This window comes from Salmo salar, chromosome 07, assembly GCF_965601325.2.
Source record: "Salmo salar chromosome 07, fSalSal1, whole genome shotgun sequence".
NCBI classification, from domain to species: domain Eukaryota; kingdom Metazoa; phylum Chordata; class Actinopteri; order Salmoniformes; family Salmonidae; genus Salmo; species Salmo salar.
This window is the reverse complement of record NC_138297.1, coordinates 29,328,332-29,349,859: the sequence shown is the minus strand read 5'-3', so window position 1 is coordinate 29,349,859 and position 21,528 is coordinate 29,328,332. Positions and strand designations below refer to the sequence as shown.

General features: G+C 42.7%; 1 protein-coding gene and 1 pseudogene across 2 annotated transcripts; one reads left to right on the top strand and one right to left on the bottom strand.

Annotated features, from left to right (window-relative positions):
* Positions 1-175: 175 nt before the first annotated feature.
* Positions 176-5,387, bottom strand: LOC106609025 (heterogeneous nuclear ribonucleoprotein C-like; annotated as a pseudogene). Its single transcript, XR_014392813.1, has 6 exons — positions 5,254-5,387; positions 4,905-5,024; positions 2,970-3,022; positions 2,566-2,874; positions 2,236-2,349; positions 176-2,113 (listed from the first exon to the last, which is right to left on the bottom strand). The product of XR_014392813.1 is annotated as a heterogeneous nuclear ribonucleoprotein C-like (transcript).
* Positions 5,388-14,233: 8,846 nt separating this feature from the next.
* LOC106608987 (uncharacterized) lies at positions 14,234-21,299 on the top strand. Its single transcript, XM_014207301.3, has 2 exons — positions 14,234-14,506; positions 19,594-21,299. The coding sequence occupies exons 1-2, from the start codon at positions 14,347-14,349 to the stop codon at positions 20,925-20,927; spliced, it is 1,494 nt and encodes a 497-aa protein (XP_014062776.3). The 5' UTR covers positions 14,234-14,346; the 3' UTR covers positions 20,928-21,299.
* Positions 21,300-21,528: the final 229 nt, after the last annotated feature.

Genomic DNA, 21,528 nt, shown 5'->3' with positions numbered 1-21,528 from the left:
AATTAGACCAAGGTGCAGCGGAGGATGTGTTCATCATTAGAATTTTAATGAAAAGAGAACACTTTACAAAAATAAACAAAAACGACAGCCAAACAGTCCTGTCAGGAAAAACTCTAAACAGAAACAATCACCCACAAAAGCCCAAAGGAAAACCAGGCTACATATGTGTGACTCCCAATCAGCAACAACAAACTACAGCTGTGCCTGATTGGGAGCCACACACGGCCCAAAACAAAGAAATACAAAAACATAGAAAAATGAACATAGAACGCCCACCCAATGTAACACCCTGGCCTAACCAAAATAACGAACAAAAAAAACCTATGGCCAGAGCGTTACAGGTGCAAAGAAAATGTTTGAGTTTCTATACATTTTGCCACGTCTAATCTATGTGACATGAGTGATTAAAATATATATATATATCTATGGGCTAAAACAAAGGAAAAAAAGCGTTAGCTGACATGGGCTAGTTGATCTGGACATTTCTGACAAGTTATAAATAGTTCTCTAAAGGTATCCAACGACTGACATGAAAAGAGGAAAACTGCTGATTCACTACCCAGTTTTGAAATTGCACCTTTGCCATTCTACTATTGCAACTTTAAAGAGTAAGTTTAAAGCCGAACTGAGTTCCTTAAAAAAAATTATTTAACTCACGCCTCACAGTTTGGGAACTAATGCTCTAGGGCTCTCAAACTGAACTCTGGACATCGAAGCCAGTTTCACTGCATTTTTTCTTTCCCTCTAGTGAAGGACTGATTTAGACCTATGACACCAGGTGTGTGCAATTAATAATCAGGTAGAACAGAAAACCAGCTGGCTCTGGACCTCGTTGGGTAAGAGTTGAGTACCCCTGCTCGAGGGGACCCCCAGACGTTTCACAATTTTGTTTAGTTGACAAGTTGAATCAGGTGTGCTAGCTCTGGAATAGATCAAATACATGGAATGGCTGGGGTTCCCGCGGTGAAGTTTCAGAACCACTGCATCCAGAACAGGGTTGGGGTCAATTCAATTTCAATAACAGTCAATTCAGAAAGTAAACCAAATTCCAATTCCAAATGTTCCTCATTTACAGGAAAATTGGAATTTCAGTGTGCTTCCTGAATTTAAATGAAATTGACCCAAACTAGAATAAACGAAATCTCAATGACAAATAAAGAAACATCCTGACCACTCTCTCTCACTCTCGTTTCCTTTCACTTCACAGAATGTAAGCTTACGAGATCAGGATGGTCGAACAAGGCTACAAAATAATACAGAAGAGACATCAAAAGAGAAGAAGAGGGACAGATATTTCCTTGACATACAGTAAATAGTAGAGTGTAGTAGAGTTAATGTGTATGTGGGAGCACACATTCGAAACCGTGCAGTATATAGTTGAAACGCCCATTTGAATACAGAGCTCAGTAAGTACAACTGTCCATGTATGTGTATGTGTTGGCATGTACAGTTATACACATTTTGTTGTGTGTTGGTCAAGATTTGTGTGCGTGTTTGCGTTGCTTAAGCATCGTCTCCGTTGGCGCCATCTCCATCATCCTCTCCTTCATCATTATCCTCCCTTCCTCAACTCTGTACCTGCCGACAGGATTCAATAAGCTGACATGAGACACCGCCTGCCTCCCAAATGGCATCCTTTTCCCTATGTAGTGCACTACTTTTGACCAGAGCCATAGTCAAAAGTAGTGCACTGACAGCCACTGCTTCCTCCTCAATGTTTTCCTTCACACTACAACTCCTTTCCATCTGCACTTCTCTTCTAGCGCTTCTTCATTCCCCACAGTTCCTTTCCCCTCTCAAGTGTGGCTCAGTTTGTAGAGCATAAAGCTTGCAACACTGGGGTTCTGGGTTGGATTTCCAAGGGGGACCAGTACGAAGTACGGAAATATATGCACTTACTACTTACTGTAAGTCACTCTGGATAAGAGCTTCTGCTAAATGACTAGCTAAAATGTAAACGAAAGCTACACCTCTTCCTCCAGTAGGTCTACCTCCTCTTCTGAGTCGTTGAGAGACTGGTTCTCTCTCTCCCTCTTTAGGCTTTCCTCCTTCCCTCCACAGTTGAGGAGATGAGACACCTCCCCTGTCTCCTGCTTCCCACTACTCTTCATGTCTAGAGAGGGAGCCAGAGAGATTTTATTGATAAACAGAAATGAGTTGCTTTATACATATTTATGTCTGAAAATGCAGTGGGCAACAAGTGCACATCCATCACTCGTGTCTGTCCCGTCGTACCGGACTTCTTGCTGTGGTCCTTCTCCATGCGCTCCAGACTCTCCAGCAGGTAGTCCACTTTGTGTTTGATCTGGGTCAGCTCTCTCTTGATGATCTGCAGGTCATCTGTCTTCACTGGGTTAGGAATAGGGGGGAGAGAGGAGAGAGTCAGAGGCATAGAGTACATACAGTCGGTATGGATGTCACTTCCATAGAATTAACATGGATACATGTGTCTACAGGGTAAATTAATCATGGGTAAATGGTCTGAGTGAATTGAGTTAGTAAGTGTGTGGCAAGGATGAGATCAAGCTATATCGTGTGTAGTTAGTAAGAGTGTGTTTGATCAATGTCGGAAGTGTCGAAAGCGTCTGTCATTCCATGTATGTGTGTGGCACTGACTGGTGCGTGAGGTCGAGGTCCTGCTCTGGCTGCTGGAAGATGAGAAGCTGGTCTTGGTGCGTCGGCTGCCCCCTCCACCTCCACTCAAACTGACCCGGGGATGTTTGGAGGGGATCGTCGGCCGGGACAGGGGTGGAGGCGGAGGGGGCACACGGGAATGGTACGAGTACATCCTACAACGGCAACACAAACAGGCACACACACAGGTTATACGACATAAGGCTGTTACAAATGTAATGCATTCGATGTGTAACATCTCTCAAAAGAACGCTGCAGTTTAAGAAAGAGGTACAGCAAAAATATCCGATTTTTTTTATCCCTTTTTAAGTACAGTGTGTGTGGCAATGGTGAACCAAAGACGTCATAGTAATCTCTCTGGAAGTCATAGTCCAAATCAAATGAAGAGCTGGGCGGACAGACAGACAGACGGACAGGGTGGTGGGAGAGAGAGTGAGAGAGATTAACTGAAGCACTAGGTACAGATCCTATTTAATTATTTTTATTCACACAGAGAGGAGTTGAGGTAAACCTGTACATGTCTCCTGCGGAGCGCTTAACCGTCTTCGATCTCTGAGGCTTCGGTTCACAAGCGAGGTTAATGTCAGAGAGAGAGAGAGAGAGAGAGAGACAAGAGGAAGCTATATATCTATACAGGGGTAACATCCACATTATCAAGTTTACATATACTTAGGTTGGAGTCATTAAAACTTGTTTTTCAACCACTCCAAAAATGTCTTGTTAACAAACTATAGTTTTGGCAAGTCGGTTAGGACATTTACTTTGTGCATGACACAAGTCATTTTTTCCAACAATTGTTTACAGACTTATAATTCACTGTATCACAATTCCAGTGGGTCAAAAGTTTACATACACTAAGTTGACTGTGCCTTTAAACAGCTTGAAAAAGTCCATAAAATGATGTCACGGCTTTAGAAGCTTCTGATAGGCTAATTGACATAATTTGTGTCAATTGGAGGTGTACCTGTGGATGTATTTCAAGGCCTACATTCAAACTCAGTGACTCTGGTTCATCCTTCGGAGAAATTTCCAAACGCCTGAAGGTACCACGTTCATCTGTACAAACAATAGTACGCAAGTATAAACACCATGGGACCACGCAGCCGTCATACCGCTCAGGAAGGAGACGTGTTCTGTCTCCTCAAGATGAACGTACTTTGGTGCGAAAAGTGCAAATCAATCCCGGAACAACAGCAAAGGACCTTGTGAAGATGCTGGTAACAAACAGGTACAAAAGTATCTATATCCACAGTAAAATGAGACCTATATCGACATAACCTGAAAGGCCGCTCAGCAAGGAACAAGCCACTGCTCCAAAACCACCATAAAATAGCCAGACTACGGTTTGCAACTGCACATGGGGACAAAGATTGTACTTTTTGGAGAAATGTCCTCTGGTCTGATGAAACAAAAATAGAACTGTTTGGCCATAATGACCATCATTATGTTTGGAGGAAAAAGGGGGAGGCCTACAAGCCGAAGAACACCATCCCAACCGTGAAGCACAGGGCTGGCAGCATCATGTTATGGGGGTGCTTTGCTGCAGGAGGGACTGGAGCACTTCACAAACTAGATGGCATCATGAGGGAGGAAAATGATGTGGATATATTGAAGCAACATCAAGACATCAGTCAGGAAGTTAAAGCTTGGTCGCAAATGGGTCTTCCAAATGGACAACTACCCCAAGCATACTTACAAAGTTGTGGCAAAATGGCTTAAGGACAACAAAGTCAAGGTATTGGAGTGGCCATCACAAAGCCCTGATCTCAATCCTATGGAAAATGTGTGGGCAGAACTGAAAAAGCGTGTGCGAGCAAGGAGGCCTACAAACCTGACTCAGTTACACCAGCTCTGTCAGGAGGTATGGGCCAAAATTCACCCAACTTATTGTGGAAGGCTAAACGAAACGTTTGACCCAAGCGAAACAATTTAAAGGCAATGCTACCAAATACTAATCGAGTGTATGTAAACTTCTGACCCACTGGGAATGTGGTGAAAGAAATAAAAGCTGAAATAAATCATTCTCTACTATTATTCTAACATTTCACATTCTTAAAATAAAGTGGTGATCCTAACTGAGCTAAGACGGGGGATTTTTACTAGGATTAAATGTCAGGAATTGTGAAGAACTAAGTTTAAATGTATTTGGCTAAGGTGTAAGTAAACTACTGACTTCAACTGTATACTATGCCTTTAGAAGAGGGGAAACATATTGGAGGTAGAGTGGGGACACAGGAGCAGGAGTGGAATACCACTGCCTGGGTTCTTACCTAGCACCTGTCCTACAATCGTCCTCGCCCGCTACAGCGGCCCGGGCGTTCCTCTCGTTGGCGTACTGGACGAACGCGAACCCCTTGTGGACGGAGCAGCCCCCAATCTTGCCGTACTTGCTGAAGAAGAACAACAAATTAATTTATTGTCCAATGTACAACGAATGGAAATGTGTCTTTTGTACATCTGTGGCTGTTCAATGGATATTTTTACGCTACACAAGAATTGCCCTTCTGGGACAGCGTTGAATTGAATTCTTCTGCTCTATCCCAACCCTGGCGAAAGACACACATACACAGAGGCTGGGGATGTTGGAGCAGAGAGCAGCCATAGTATTGTGCTACCTACTTGAAGATGGCCTCCACATCTGCCTTGGTGACCAGGAGTGTGTTGAGGTTCCCCGATGAAAACCCGGGAATGGAGTGAACGAGGGTCCGTCTTGTTGGTCACGTTGCCGGACATCATGCTACTGGAGGTGAGAGGCCGGCTGGTGTGTTTATGAGGGGGAAATGACGGGAGGAGAGGAAAGAGAGAGGGAGAGAACGGAGAAGTTGAGATATACATGTTTGTGACTGTGTGCCTGCCTGCACAGGGCTGCTTTCCAAAATAAACTGGACCTGTTTTGAGAGTTTGCGTCCACACACACACACACACACACACACACACACACACACACACACACACACACACACACACACACACACACACACACACACACACACACACATGATTGGTTGTTTAAAACAAGCATCCCATTCATTATGTTTGTAGGGCTACTTTAGATGATGGCTCACAGCAATGACTGTGTATAGGAGGACTTTAGGCCCTTTCCACTTTTCTGTGCCTATAATCTACATATAATGGTTTTGTACATAGGAAGGTGGGTGGGGGTTCTCCTTTTTACACACACTATTTGTGTGTCAGCAGTGCTTTTGGTTATATTTCAGGGTTTATACCAGAAAGTCTCTGCTTCTACATCTAGAGAACATATTTGGAAGGTTGAAGTAACCAGAACTCACTCCATGTTGCCTGTGCCCTGGAAGGGCGTGGTCTGCCTGTTTCAGTTGGAGAGAAAAGTGTTGTTATTTGTCAACTGAGCCTGAGCTCGGCTATGCATCGTGGGAGACGTAGTGCATCTATGGAGTGATGTCTCTAGAACTACAAAAGTCTTCAGAAGTGAAGCGTTTCATATTTTTGGATCAGTGCTGCTCCCATGAGGTACTTCAAAAATATAAAATATATACAGTATATACGCCTCACAAAAAAATAAATAAACGTGGAGTCATGTAGAGGTAAAAGAAAAAGGAGAGGATGGCCCAAAAAAAACCTGTTGGATGAATAGTATTATCATATCAAACAAGACAAATAAGTTAGAAACCGATTCATTGGGCAGGTCAATTAGCCAATTCAGAAAACCCCAAAGTGCTTAAGAATATTACTGTACATAGATAGACAAACAGTATGAATCATAACTGGCATGTGAGGCCCAACATACTCTAAGAGACACTTGATTATTTAATAGTATAATAGTGTGCACTCTCGATGAGGTGTCGCACAAATGTCTGAACAACAATAATAATAATGTCTTCGGGTCCTTAAAGTGCTATATAAATCTCATGTATTATTAATAATATGAAGTGATTTTGGCATGCCGTCTTTCATTATACATTTCTGTAAATCAAATCAAGGGACATGTAATTAGTTGGCGTGGTGTCAGAGAGGACATTCCTAAATGTCAATGTAAATCCCAAAGCAGAGTACTTCTTGGCCCACATCCACTTTCCTAATGATAAAAACAGATGTTACAACAGACCACGACACAGCCAAGGGAAGTTCCACATCCGTCTCTGCACGGTGTACACACACACAATCATTTTGGATGAGACTGTTGCGTCGTGCGTTGCGTCCGGGTGTCTAGCCAAAAGCACAAATCACGTGATGATTTTTTCTTTGCTGGCCAGTTCACGGGGTTGCTATCCACCAGCATCAATATGAGACTAGAATACAGGCAGTGCATGTGACCCGAATCAAAGGTGATGCAATACACACAGCTGGGTACTATTTCAGAAGGTCCGGTTACACAAATGTCCTAAGTGGCAAAGGGCCGGATGGATATTGTCATTTATCGGCGTAGTAACAAACCCCCACCTCGAAACCCACTGTTGCTATTTTAAAGCTCAATTCCTGCAATTCTACACATTTTGCCATGTCTTTTCATATCTGAGTGACTCAGCAAAATCAATGGGGGCCACCTGGGATGTCAAGAGGAAAAATGTATAACAAGAGGAACAATGTTCATGCACTAACCAATTTCGAAATTAAATTGCACCTCGTGCAGACATTCTACTATTATAACTCTCAACAGCAGTAAGTTGAACGCCCGACAGTTCCTAAATGTTTTATTTGACAAAAATGTACATCAGGGCCGCAGTCCATATTCACCCCATTCTAGGTTCAGATATGAACCGTGGTCTGCCAGTTGAGTGTGGCTGGCGTAGGGTCTAGGGGTCGATTTGTCATTGGGCCCTAGGCTGGCAGATGTCAAACTCGGAGGAGGGGTACAAACCAATCGTGCTACATAATTCCCCATTAGAGATATTATTGTACAAGGAGTGAAAAGAAACACACAGCATGTGGAGTTGTTTCATAGCGTCGAGCACTTTAGGTTTATATTGTGGGTCGCTGTTTCTGACCAGCACCTTCAATGATTCCCTGCCTCCAATTTATTCAGTTCCCAGGTGACCAATTTCATCCATTTAAAAATAAATTTTATCATGAAAAACTGGTAAAGTAGGGGTTCAATGTGAAATGTAAACTAATAGGCTAATCAAAACTACAACAATGGAAAGTAGTGATTGGCTATCACAACAGCAGCAGAAAACTCCTTGCTTTGGGATTTCAAAAAGGGGAAAAAGGCTACTTCAAAAGGCAGAGAGAATAAACTAAACTGGATTCAAAATCTATAGCCAATAACTACTCTCCATTGTTATAGGTTTGATTAGCCTAGTAGTTTGCATTTCACATTTAACCCCTACTTTTCCAGTTGTTTTTCATGATAAAAAAAAATAAAAAAAGCTGAAATTAGTCACCTGGGAAACTTAAGATGTCGGTGCTCAAAAAAATATGCCTCAAACTAAAAAAGGGGAACCAAAAAATAAACATTAAGAGAGCGCCTGTAATGTTGAATAATAGCGCCTACTTGGTAGTGTGTACCGGTGCTCGACCAGTCGGCGAAAGCCAACATCATCCACAGAGAATTGTTGATTGTCAAGGGCAATGAATTCTATTATCTTGGCATTAATGGATTTCACCTTTGAGTTGTCTCGCTGAAATGTTCTTACGCTTTCAAATGACTGCTCGACTTGTTGACTGCTCCATCCACACAGCAGACATTGTGGGCTCGGTTAGGAATGCTGTACTGCACTTGTAGTGCTATATTTTTTGTGGCGTCATTACTTAATCTACATACGTTATATAGTTATGCACGTCAGCTTTGACATCGGTTTTGCACATCGGCTTTAAACAAGACATCGAGCCAATGCCGATGTTGGCATTTTTAGCTAATATTGGCCGATACTGTAACAAAATGTGGAAAAAGTCAAGAGGTCTGAATACTTTGCGAAGGCACTGTATACAGCAAGACCTCCAACATAAGCATTCCTGTCTCTTCTATAAATGTTATATCCTTGTTTTGCTAATGCTGTATCATCAAATTAATTATCTAAGTGGGTCTCAGAAAAGGCTAATATATGAATGTTATCTGATGTTAGCAAGTTATTGATTTAATTAACTATTTCTACGGCTACATATATTAATATGGGCCCTTTTCAGTCCTTTCCTGGGTAACTTATCAGAGATACATAATATGGAATAGAACAAACAAAGCAAGAGAAAAAAGTTATACATTCAGCAATCCATTAATCAGTTGGTGTGTGTAAGTGTGTGTGTGGGCTGTGGGGTTGAAGCTACGAACCCATAGGCTTGGCTCTCTCATCCATTCCAGGCTATTCGGAGAGAGGGTGGACAATGAGCCTGTCATAGCGGGTGTAAGCAATGTCCTCACGTACTCCGGTAGCTTTCATGGCTGGGATAAGTTACTTCCTCTTCTGGAACACAGCTTCAGGATAGTCCTCGTTAAAGAAGATATACGTTCCTCTCAAGTTCCTAGCTCTTTCCAGAACAGCTACCTTGTCCTTGAAACTCAGGAACTTGACCACTATCGGCCTGGGCCTGTCACCTGGGCCGGTGGTGGGTTTTCCAGTCCTGTGGGTGAGCTCCACCTCAATCTTCCTGTGGTCCATCTTCAGTTTCTCCAAGATCGTTCCTCTTATATTGTCCTCAGACTCCGTCCAGTTCTAATGCCGAGATGCAATTCTGCAAGTCCGTCCACAACCATGTAGTTGCGCCAGGTTTGTTTTGACTAGGTATACAGCTACGACCGGAAGTTACGTTTTCGTAGCAGGTAAGGAGAATTTACGCAGCACGTTTGGAGAAATAACGTAGCAGAGAGACTGCTGTGGATCATACTGGAGATACAATTACGTAGAATAGGTTCGTACATAGATCTACTAATGTCTAGCTACAGTTCTACTCAATTACTTAACCGTTTAGTCTTTCAGTGATCACCATTTCAACAATTTTAAGAAGGGTCACACCCTGAACTGGTTCACCTGTCCATATGATTATTTCCACCTCTTCCAGGTCGCTTATTATCCCCGGTGTATATATCCCTGTGTTTACTTTCTCTCTGTTCGTTTGTCTTGTTTGCCAAGTCAACCAGCGGTTTTCCTTGCTCCTATTTTTCCCAGTCTCTGTTTGTTTCTAGTCCTCCTGGTTTCGAGCCTTGCCTGTCCTGACTCCGAACCCACCTGCCTGACCACTCTGCCTGTTCTGACTACCAACCTGCCTATCCCATTATACTTTTTTGGACTCGGATATGGTTTCTGACCCCTGCCTGGCCTGACCTCGAGACTGCCTATCGTCTGGTACTGTTTGGACTCTGACCTGGTTTATGAACTCTTGCCTGACCCTTACCTGCCTTTGCCTACTCCCTTTGTTATAATAAATATCGGAGCTCTACCATCTGCCTCCTGTGTCTGCATCTGGGTCTGGCCTTGTGCCCTTATAAGAAGTTGTTGTTATACTTTTACCGTGAATGGATAGAAGTAGCACCGACGAGCCAATGATTCCCCTTGCTTGTACAGCAGTGTCACACATTTTTACATTGAAGAATTCTGAATAAAATTATATTTTTAATTTACTCTGATTTTCCAGAAAGTTGCCTTTCTGACTCCAATGCTACGTCGGATTAATTCCCTTTTGATTAGCTGAGGAGGATAATTAGGTCATGTGTGAAACTCTTATTTAGAAACAATTTACTTAATGTTAGCTGTTTTCCACAGGTTTTTTTTGTCTAACACAGCTTTTGTTGTGTTCCCTTCTGAGTTTGCATTAGCTTAGGAAGTATTGTAGTTCAGCTAAATGTGCAACTCGAAACACCTCTGTGGGAATCTGTTATAAAACTGTGCACAGTAAATGTATATTTTTGTTTGTAAAGTTATTTTAGGGTAATATGAAAGTACAATGTCTAAGGTTTCCAAAACCGTTGCGCAGGAAAGGATTATTAATGGGCTTGTGTGAAAGAAAGCAAATAGCTAGTCAGCTATCTTCACTGAAGGCTGTATAGATCATAGAGATCCAGGCCAATAAAGAGATCCATAATTCATGTGTGTAATTCAAGTGTTCTATTTAATTCTGTGGTATATCAATAACCTCTGCTTCTCTTCTCCTTCGCTCCAGACTCCCTGCAGCTCTCTCTTGCTGTCTCTGAAGAGGAGGTTCCCCCTGAGCAGCAGCACTGTGAGAAGGAGTGGAGGTGTCACGACTTCCACCAAAGTCGGTCCCTCTCCTTGTTCGGGTGGCGTTCGGCGGTCGACGTCACCGGTCTTCTAGCCATCGCCGCTCACCTTTCATTTTCCATTTGTTTTGTCTTGGTTTTTCGCACACCTGGTTCGCATTCCCTCATCTGACTAAATGTATATTATCCTCTGTTCCCCCCATGTCTGTGTGTGGAATTGTTTGTTTGTTACGTGTGGTTCGCATCAGGCTGGTTTGCGCCGGGTATGTGTTTGGCCCGTGTGTTTTGTTTATTGTACCGTTTGTGTACTTTGGGCGTTATCGCTGTTTTCCTTGGGCATGAATAAAGTGCGCCTGTTATCACCCATCTCTGCTCTCCTGCACCTGACTTACCTTCAACCAGTTGCGCACATCATGACAGGAGGCCCAGTCTGGGTCAGGAGGATCCAGAGCACACACAGATTAAAGAGGAACAGGAGGAACTCTGGACCAGTCAGGAGGAAGAGCAGCTTCAAGGGCTTGAAGCTGATATCATAGAGTTTAAATTCACTACTTCCTGACTGAATAGTGATTGTAATCAGGAGGACCAATTTCAGTCCCTGACTCTTCCCTAAACTCAGACTGTGAAGAACAGAGAGAGTGACTAAACCAGTGGATCCTAAACCTTTTGGCACTGTGACTCACCTAAAGGGTCTCGACATTCCTTGTGACCCTCTAGATAATCAAAAACAATGGTGGTAGGCCTGATCACCAGTGACGATGAGACAGCCTACAGGGAGAAGGTCAGTGGCCTGTTAGTGTGGGGAAGGAACAACGACCTCTCCCTCAACGTCAGTAAGACCAAGGAGCTGATCGCGGACTACAGGAAACGAGGGTGTGAGCATGCCCCCATCCACATCAGGGCTGCAGTTGAGCGGGTCGAGAGCTTCAAGTTCCTCTGTGTCCAAATCACTAAGAACTTAAAATGGTTCACACACGCGTGCACATTCGTGAAGAAGGCGCAACAGTGCCTCTTCCCCCTCAGGAGGTTGAAAAGGTTTGGCATGGGCCCTCAAATCCTCAAAAAGTTCTACAGCTGTACCATTGAGAGCATCTTCAGTGGCTGCATCACTGATTGGTACGGCAATAGCACCGCCTTCTAATGGTGCTACAGAGGGTGGTGAGGACAGCCCAGTACACCACTTGGGCCGAGCTCCCTGCCATCCAGGACCTCTATATCAGGCGGTGTGAAAGGAAGGCCTGGAAAACCGTTAGACTCATACCAACCAAGCCATAGACTGTTCTCTCTTCTTCCGAACGGCAAGCAAACTGGTGCATCAAGTCTGACACCAACAGGCTCCTGAACATCTTCTATCCCCATGCCATAAGAATCCTACATAGCTACAGTTACTAAATAGCTAACAAAATGGCTACACTGACTATCTGAGTTGACCTTTATATTTTCTTCTTATATTTGCACCGTCTCTACAGGCACTCTCACAGGGCCCTACACACTACACACACTGATACTCCAACACACATACAAACACTCACTCCATCATTTGCTCACACACACATAATATGAACATACATTTATACTGACGCTACACACACCCACTCACATACAATCCTCATATAAGCTTCTGCTACTCTGTTTATCATGTGTCCTGATGCCAAGTCACCTTACCCCTTTACATATCTACCTCTATCGATCCAGTATCTCTGCACGTTGTAAATATGGTACTGGAACTGACCCTGTATATGGTAGGCTTACTTACTTTATCGTGCTCTTCTTGTTTTGTTAAACCTTGTTATTTTTAGTATTACATTGTTATTGATTACTGCCTTGGTGTTAGAGTTTACAAGAAAGGCATTTCACTGTACTTCATTGTGCATGTGGCATTAAATCTTGAAACAATGCCTCCAGCCACAGCTCACCCATAAGCAGCAACCCAGTAGTACTTGACAGCAGCCCACAATTGGATCCCAACCCACCACTGGTTCCAAACCCACCATTGGATCCCAGCCCATCATTGGATCCAAACCCTCCATTGGATCCAAACCCATCAATGGGGGAACACTGTTCCAAACCCAGCACCACGTCTACAAAAACGTGCCATTGCCGTGACTGTGGTGAAACGGTTGCTCTGAAAGTTGACCTGCAGAGGCATGTGACTCTCGTCAAGAAGAGACCCAATGAATGCCTTTTCTGCAACAAGTGCTACAACTGTAAACTGAAGGCCGATGTCCGACTCTGTCACGGTGGGACACACTGCACCTGTCCTGTTTTTGTCAAGACATTCAAACTGAAAGGAGTTCTGTCGAGACACATGTAGATTCACACAGGAGAGAAATAATTTAGCGGTGGTGACTGTGGGAAAAGCTTCAGTCTCAAAGATTACCTAAGGAAGGACAAACTGACTCTCACAGAAGAGAAACCATTTAGCTGTGATGACTGTGGGAAAAGCTTCAGTCAGAAGGGAGACCTAGGGACAAATATACTGACTCACACAGGAGATTAATAATTTAGCTGTTGTTGTGGAATAAGCTTCAGTCTCAAGGGGACCCTAACCAGGCATAAACTGATTCACAGAGGAGAGAAATCATTTAACTGTGGTGACTGTGGGAAAATGTCAATCACAGGCAGACCCTATTCATAGACGCTATTTACCTTTAGCGCTTATTGATGACGGTAACTTCTTCTCAGGGGACTTTTGATAACAGCCCCTACGCTTGGTGTAAATGTGAACAGGCATAGCTTGCGGTACAGTTTTGGAAACATAAGGAATGTATCTTTCATATCAGCAAGAAATCATTTTCACAAAAAAAAAGTTAAATTAATACACATCTTTATAGGGTTAGGGTTAGTGTAGGGGCGGCAGGTAGCCTTGTGGTTAGAGCGTTGGGGCAGTACCCGAAAGGTTGCTAGATCGAATCCCTGAGCTGACAAGGCTCAGGCTCATCTACACTCCTTAAGAGTACATTCTTGGGCTAAGGCAGACCCTAAAGACCCAAATGGTGCACAAACTGACTCACACAGGAGATAAATTATTCAATTGTGGGAAAAGCTTCAGTCTCAAAGGTTACCTAAGGAAGCACAAAGCAACTCACACAGGGGAGAAACCATTTCTCTCTGGAGAGAAACCATTTCGAGAATGAATGGTCAGACTGATGTTATTGTTGATACATTAAATATATACTTTCCAGAAAAGATCTCTGTCCATTTCTTGAAGACTATTTTTCATTCATTGATATACAATCGACTCCTGAGAAATAATTGATTCTCCCAGATCATCCTATACTTATGATAACCACTGTTTATGTAATGTTAAAACATTATTTTTTTAATGTAGTTATCGTTTCACTTTACTCGTCTCCAGACTGGCTGCCTTGCGCGGTAGTAAACCCCCAACCAGCTGGCGGCGCTGTTGTGTTTCTGGGCTTCACACGCTTGCTAGAACCAAGGAATCGTCTAAAATTCCTTGAGTAGAACGCGGAAGTAGGATTGGAGACGAATTTGTTTGGATTTTGAACATTCATTGTGCTGACTAAAGAAATACCAACTGACTCAGTTGAATTTGCAACGCAAAACTAATTTGACAAAAAATGTCTAAACTAGAGTTCTTGCGTGTGTTTTTGAATGAGCGTTTAACGGCTGCTGCTGTGGAGATTTTCGGGGCAGTTGAGAAAACGGTAGTGGGGTACCAGGAGGAGAATGATCGGCTACGGAGACAGCTGTGTATCACACCGAAGATAACATGTATAGGTTCGTATGTATACTGAACACAAATATAAACGCACGCAACATGTTACAGTTTATATAAGGAAATCAGTCAATTGAAATAAATGCATTTGGCCCAAATCTATGGATTTCACATTACTGGGAATACAGATATGCATCTGTTTGTCACAGATACCTTAAAAAAAAGGTCAGGGCGTGGATCAGAAAACCAGTCAGTATCTGGTGTGACCATTATTTGCCTCATGCAGCGCGACACAGCTCCTTCGCATAGAGTTGATCAGGCTGTTGATTGTGACCTGTGGAATGTTGTCCCACTCCACTACAATGGCTGTGCGAAGTTTCTGGATATTGGCGAGAACTGGAACACGCTGTCGTACAGGTCAATACAGAGCATTACAAACGTGCTCAATGGGGTGGCAAGTCTGGTGAGTATGCAGGCCATGGCAGAACTGGGACATTTTCAGCTTCCAGGAATTTATGTTCAGATCCTTGCAACATCGGGCCGTGCATTATCATGCTGAAACATGAGGTGATGGCAGCGGATGAATGGCACAACCATGGGCCTCAGGATCTCATCATGGTATCTCTGCATTGAAATTGCCATTGATACAATGGAATTGTGTTCATTGTCAGCAGGTTATGCCTGCCCAAACCATAACCCCACCGCCACCATGGGGCACTCTATTCACAACGTTTACATCAGCACACCGCTCGCCCACACAACAACATACACACTGAAGTCCGTTATATGATGGCGAACTGCAGTCAGGTCGAGACCCTGTTGAGGACAACGAGCAAGCAGATGAGCTTCCCTGAGACGGTTTCTGACAGTTTGTGCAGAAATTATGTGGTTGTGCAAACCCACAGTTTCATCAGCTGTCCGGGTGGCTGGTCTCAGATGATCCCTCAGGTGAAGAAGCTGGATGTGGAGGTCCTGGGCTGGTGTGGTTACACATGGTCTGCGGTTGTGAGGGTGGTTGGACTTATTGCCAAATTCTCTAAAATGACGTTGGAGTCGTCTTATGGTAGAGAAATGAACATTAAATTCTCTGGTAACAGCTTTGGTGGACATTCCTGCAGTCGGCATGCCAATTGCACACTCCCTCAAATCTTGAGACATCTGTGGCATTGTGTTTTGTGACAAACTGCACATTTTAGAGTGTCCTTTTGTTGTCCCCAGCACAAGGTGCACCTGTGTAATAATCATTCTGTTTATTCAGCTTCTTGATATGCCACACCTGTCAGGTGGATGGGTTATCTTGGCAATGGAGAAAGGCTCACTAACAGGGATGTAAAGAAATTTGTGCAACATTTTTTTTATCGAAATAAGCTTTTTGTGCGTATGGGAAAATTTCTGGGGTTGTTTATATTTCAGCTCATGAAACATGGGACCATCACTTTACATGTTGTGCTTACATGTTTGACAAGTAAATAATTTTACCATATGAAATGTCAGTTTAAGTTCTAAACATTTGGAAATGAATTAAAATATATTTTTTAAGAGGTTGGCTTATTTGGAACACATGCATGAGCTTAAAGGGTACACTCGGTACCCATTAAGCCCAGTCCGGACTTTTCACATATTTTATCAAATATTTTATGTCTTATAAAAACTTTAAAAATTAAAGTAAACTAATAAAACTTCACAAGAGATTAATCTGTCATTTTATATTTACTTCTACAAAAATTAGGGCAGTATATGTTAGAAACATCTAAACTTCGATTTTGGTGGGCTTAGTAGGTACACTTAATAGGTATACTGTGAAAGTACTTCACACTGAAGGAAGTTAAGTGACATGAAAGCCACCCTTAACAAAATATAGTTCACTTAAAGACCTAGTGCAGTCAAAAACGTGATTTCCTGTGTTTTATATTTTTTTTTATGATAAAATTATGATAATGCCTTTTCAGTGTAAAAGCTGTTTGAAAAGAGCCATTTCATCCCGTTTTGGTGGGATGGAGTTTTGGCCTACCTGGTGACATCACCAGACGGTAAATGAGTTAATAGACCAATAAGAAAGAGTTGCAAACTTCTCTGCCAATAACAGCTTTTTTTTTTGCTGCCCATTTTTGTCATCGGAAGACAAAACTCTACACACATTTTATATACATGCCACTTTTTTTTTACACATTAGTTACATAGCAAAAATATAGTTATTTGATATACATCAGGGTAGGGCTCAATTCAAATTGAAGGCAGTCAATTCAGAAAGTAAACTAAAATTACAATTCAGTAATTGTAAAATGTTCATTTATTTTCAATGATTTCTCAATAAACTGACAAGTAGAAGCTATTCATTACCAAACTATTTACATCTCAGAATTTTAAATGAAAATGACGTTAATTTGAATTGAGCCCAGCTCTGACATCTGGATAGATTGTACTTAAACATATCAGGTAAATGTGAAATAGTGTTTTCAGTCATAACTATTATAAATCATGAGCTTTTAATCCTACCCCTTAGCTACCCTCAGCCAACCTCACCTATTTCTGTAGACCACCCGCTTATGATTTCCATGTGCCGTATATTTTTCACCTGTGCTATGTTGTTTCACATACACATGCATAGTATCTACAGATTGTAAGTCAAACGTTTATATTTTTACTAAGTGTTATTTTTTGTTTATTGACTATGGTTTTCCAATGCTCCCAACTGTGCTATTTGTAGGGTTAGTTTTAGGTGAATGGTGTGATTTTTCTGCCATTCCTGAACCTGTGACCAGAAACAAGCTACATAGGTTCAATACCAGAATAAGTGATCTAGTGATTCTGTCTCTTCGCAACTATAAAAGCTAGTATTCAGATTTCCCATCCCCATTCCCAGACAGTCCTGCAGAAATTGAGGAATTGCTCTTTGCTAAGAAACTACAGTACATGACCAAAGGTATGTGGACACCTGCTCATTGAACATCTCATTCCAAAATCATGGGCATTAATATGGAGTTGGTTCCCCCTTTGCTGCTATAACAGCCTTCACTCTTTCGGGAAGGCTTTCCACTAGATGTTGGAACATTGCTGCGGGGACCTCCATGCAGCCCCAAGAGCATTAGTAAGGTTGGGCACTGATGTTGGACGATTAGGCCTGGCTCGCAGCTGGTGTTCCAATTCATCCCAAAGGTGTTCGATGGGGTTGAGGACAGGGCTCTGTGCAGGCCAGTCAAGTTCTTCCACACTGATCTCAACAAACCATTTATGTATGGACCTCGCTTTGTGAATGGGGGCATTGTCATGATGAAACAGGAAAGGGCCTTCCCCAAACTGTTGCCACAAAGTTGGAAGGACAGAATCGTCTAGAATGTCATTGTATGCTGCAGTGTTAAGATTTCTAAGGGGCCTAGCCCGAATCATGAAAAACAGCCCCAGACCATTATTCCTCCTCCATCAAACTGTACAGTTGGCACAATACATTGGGGCAGGTAGTGTTCTCCTGGCAGCTGCCAAACACTGATTTTTCCTTCGGACTGCCAGATGGTGAAGCGTGATTCATCACTCCAGAGAATGCGTTTCCACTGCTACAGAGTCCAATGGCGGCAAGCTCCCGAAAGAACAGTTATTGTGCTGACGTTGCTTCCAGAGGCAGTTTGGAAGTTGGTAGTGAGTGTTGAAACCGAGGACAGACGATTTTTACGCGCTGCAAACTTCAGCACTTGACGTTCCCATTCTGTGAGCTTGTGTGGCCTACCACTTCGCTGCTGAGCCGTTGTTGTTCCTAGACATTTCCATTTCACAATAACAGCACTTACAGTTTCCCGGGGTAGCTCTAGCAGGGCAGAAATTTGACATACTGACTTGTTGGAAAGGTGGCATCCTATCATAGTGCCAAGTTGAAAGTAACTGAGCACTTCAGTCAGCCCATTCTACTGCCAATGTTTGTCTATGGAGATTGCATGGATTTGTGCTCGATGTAATTCACCTGTCAGCAACAGGTTGTGACTAATAGCTGAATTCCTGATACTTTCTGGTTGAAAATGCAATCTACACAGGACCTTCTCATCTGCCTGTTTCCATGGGTGGGAGTTTTGGCTTGCCTGGAGTCATCACCAGGTGGTAAATTGGTTAATATACCAATAATACAGAGAGTTCCAAACCTCTCTGCCAATAACAGCTAGTTTTAAGTTTCTCCCTCCCCATTCAGACCACTCCCAGACAGTCCTAGCCAAATTCTTGCTTAAGAGCAATTTTTTGCCATTTTAATGGAAAACTATTATAGTAAGGTGCCCAATTGTTACCCAGAAATGATTTGATATTGATTTAAAAACAGCTGCATTGGTCCTTTAAACTACATGTAGTTCACTACTCCCCAACACTGCCAATTAGCTAGGCAGGCCAAACGCATTTTCATGATTAACTAATATCATAAAAATCTATAAATCATAGCACTTTTTGGGGCTCGTTCGACAGTTTTTACCTGATTAAGTTGATCCCTGTTGAAAAATTATCTTAAAAGTACTGTTTCTGCTTCCTGTTGTCGTGGATTTTCGATGTATTGCCCAGTATCAAAACCCTGGTTTCAAATGTCCAATTTCATAACCAATATGCTGAACTAAGTCGTGATATTTGACCAAAACATAAAAAAAGACTCTATACTTCACGCTTGTGTTCAGATAGCACCTTATAATCTACCACATAGAGGCACTCTTTCCTCAGGTCTAAAAAAATATCCGAATGCCCCAGGGCAGTGACACTGCCCTGTGTAGGGTGTTGTCCTTCAGATGGGACGTTAAACGGGTGTCCTGACTCTCTGTGGTCACTAAAGATCCCGTGGCACTTATCGTAAGAGTAGGGGTGTTAACCCCGGTGTCCTGGCTAAATTCCCAATCTGGTCCTCATACCATCATGGCCACCTAATCATCCCCCGGTTTACAATTGGCTCATTCATCCCCCCCCTCCTCTCCCCTGTAACTATTCCCCAGGTCGTTGCTGTAAATGAGAATGTGTTATCAGTCAACTTACCTGACAAAATAATGGTAAAATAAAAACATACTACTTTTGTATATTTAGTGTAGCTAGGTGTACTCAGGCATGTCTAAAGGCTGATGACTGTGTGATTCAGGTATTCTATTTAATTATGTGGTATATAGCAAACCTCTGCTCCTCTTCTTCCCTCCAGACTCCCTGCAGCTCTCTCCCATAGCTTCTGAAGAGGAGGTTCCCCCTGAGCAGCAGCACTGTGAGCAGGAGTGGAGCCCTAGTCTGGGGCAGGAGGACCTAGAGCACACAGAGATTAAAGAGGAACAGGAGGAACTCGGCACCAGTCAGGAGGAAGAGCAGCTTCAGAGGCTGGAGGCTGATATCATAGAGTTTAAATTCACTCCTTTCTGTGTGAAAAGTGAATGGGATCAGGAAGACCCACTTTGGTCCTTGACTCTTCCCCAAACCCAGACTGTGGAGAACAGAGACAGTGACTCTAAAACAGTGGATTCTAAACCTTTTGGCACTGTGACCCACCTAAAGGGTCTCGACAATCCCAGTGACCCTCCATATAATCAAAACAATGACTCCAGCCATTGCTCAGTTGTAAGCCGCAACCCAGTAGGACTTGACAGCAGCCCACCATTGGGGGAACACTGTTTCAAACCCATCACCATGTCTAGAAAAACTCACAGCTTCTGTGACTGTGCTGAAACGTTTGCTCTGAAAGCTGACCTACAGAGGCATGTTACTCTCCCCAAGAAGAGACCCAGTGAATGCTGCTTCTACAAAAAAGACTATAACTCCACCTGTAAACTGAAGGCACATGTCCAACTCTGTCATGGTGGGAAACCCTGCACCTGTCCTGTTTGTGGCAAGACCTTCAAAGTGAAAGGAGATCTGTCCAAGCACATGATGATTCACACAGAAGAGAAACCATTTAGCTGTAGCTGTGATGACTCTGGGAAGAGCTTCAATCTCAAGGAACACTTAACCATAGATATACTGACTGGCGCAGGAAAGAAACCATTTAGCTGTGGTGTCTGTGGAAAAGGCTTTAGTCAGAAGGGTTCCCTTAAGAAGCATATATTTACTCACACAGGAGAGAAACGATTTACCTGTAGTGACTGTGGGAAAGGCTTCCATCAGAAGTGGACCCTATCTGAACATATACGTATTCACACAGGAGAGAAACCGTTTAGCTGTGGTGACTGTGGGAAAAGCTTCAATTTGAAGGGGAACCTAAGGAAGCATAAACTGACTCACACAGGAGATAAACCATTCAGCTGTGGTGACTGTGGGAAAAGTTTCAATTTGAAGGGGAACCTAAGGAAGCATAAACTCACTCACACAGGAGAGAAACCATTTAGCTGTTGTGACTGTGGGAAAAGCTTCAATCTCAAGCAACACCTAAACATGCATAAATTGACTCACACAGGAGAGAAACCATTTAGCTGTGGTGACTGTGGGAGAAGCTTCACTCAAAAGTCTAGCCTGCTGACACATGTGAAAACCCATCCACAAAGGAATTAAATTGGATGAAAATTGATAGAAGCAATTAAATTATGACAAATAGATATTATGTAAGAAGAAGGAAACAAAAGGGTAGGATGTGGACACTCTTAGGCGGGGAAAAAACAGAAGAAAACAACTCTGGATATTTCATATTCATATAGATGTGTGACTAATTTACTTTTGTAAATAAAGTTTGATTTTATTTGAATGATGAGGTAATGATAGAACAGAACAGAGTATTTTAGGAAACACACAGATCTGCTGTTCAAAGTCTGTTGATGTTTTCACGGCATTAGAAACAGGAATTCCTCTTAGTTTGTTTTGGAATTTCTCTAAGGGTGATGAGAAAATGGTCTGACTGATGTTATTTGTACTTAAAAAAAAAGTACTTTCCAGAAAATGCTTAAGACTGTTTCACATCCATATTGACCTAATGCTGCTTATCTATATTATAATATAAGCCTTCTAAGCTGCGGGAGAGTCTACAATTTTGGGCAGATTTTCTTCATTTTAGGTTAAAAAGCAGAGTGTCGTCCTCTTACACATGGCTGTACACTTGATATGTCGCTGTGTTTTGTATATTATACATTTTTTTTGTGTTTGGAATGGCAATTTTGCC

Bases quoted from the DNA above. Each gene is read 5' to 3' on its own strand.
- LOC106608987 (XM_014207301.3), top strand. From the start codon at position 14,347: ATGTCTAAACTAGAGTTCTTGCGTGTGTTTTTGAATGAGCGTTTAACG. The intron at 14,507-19,593 runs GTTCGTATGTAT...TCTTCCCTCCAG, and splicing joins ACCGAAGATAACATGTATAG to ACTCCCTGCAGCTCTCTCCC.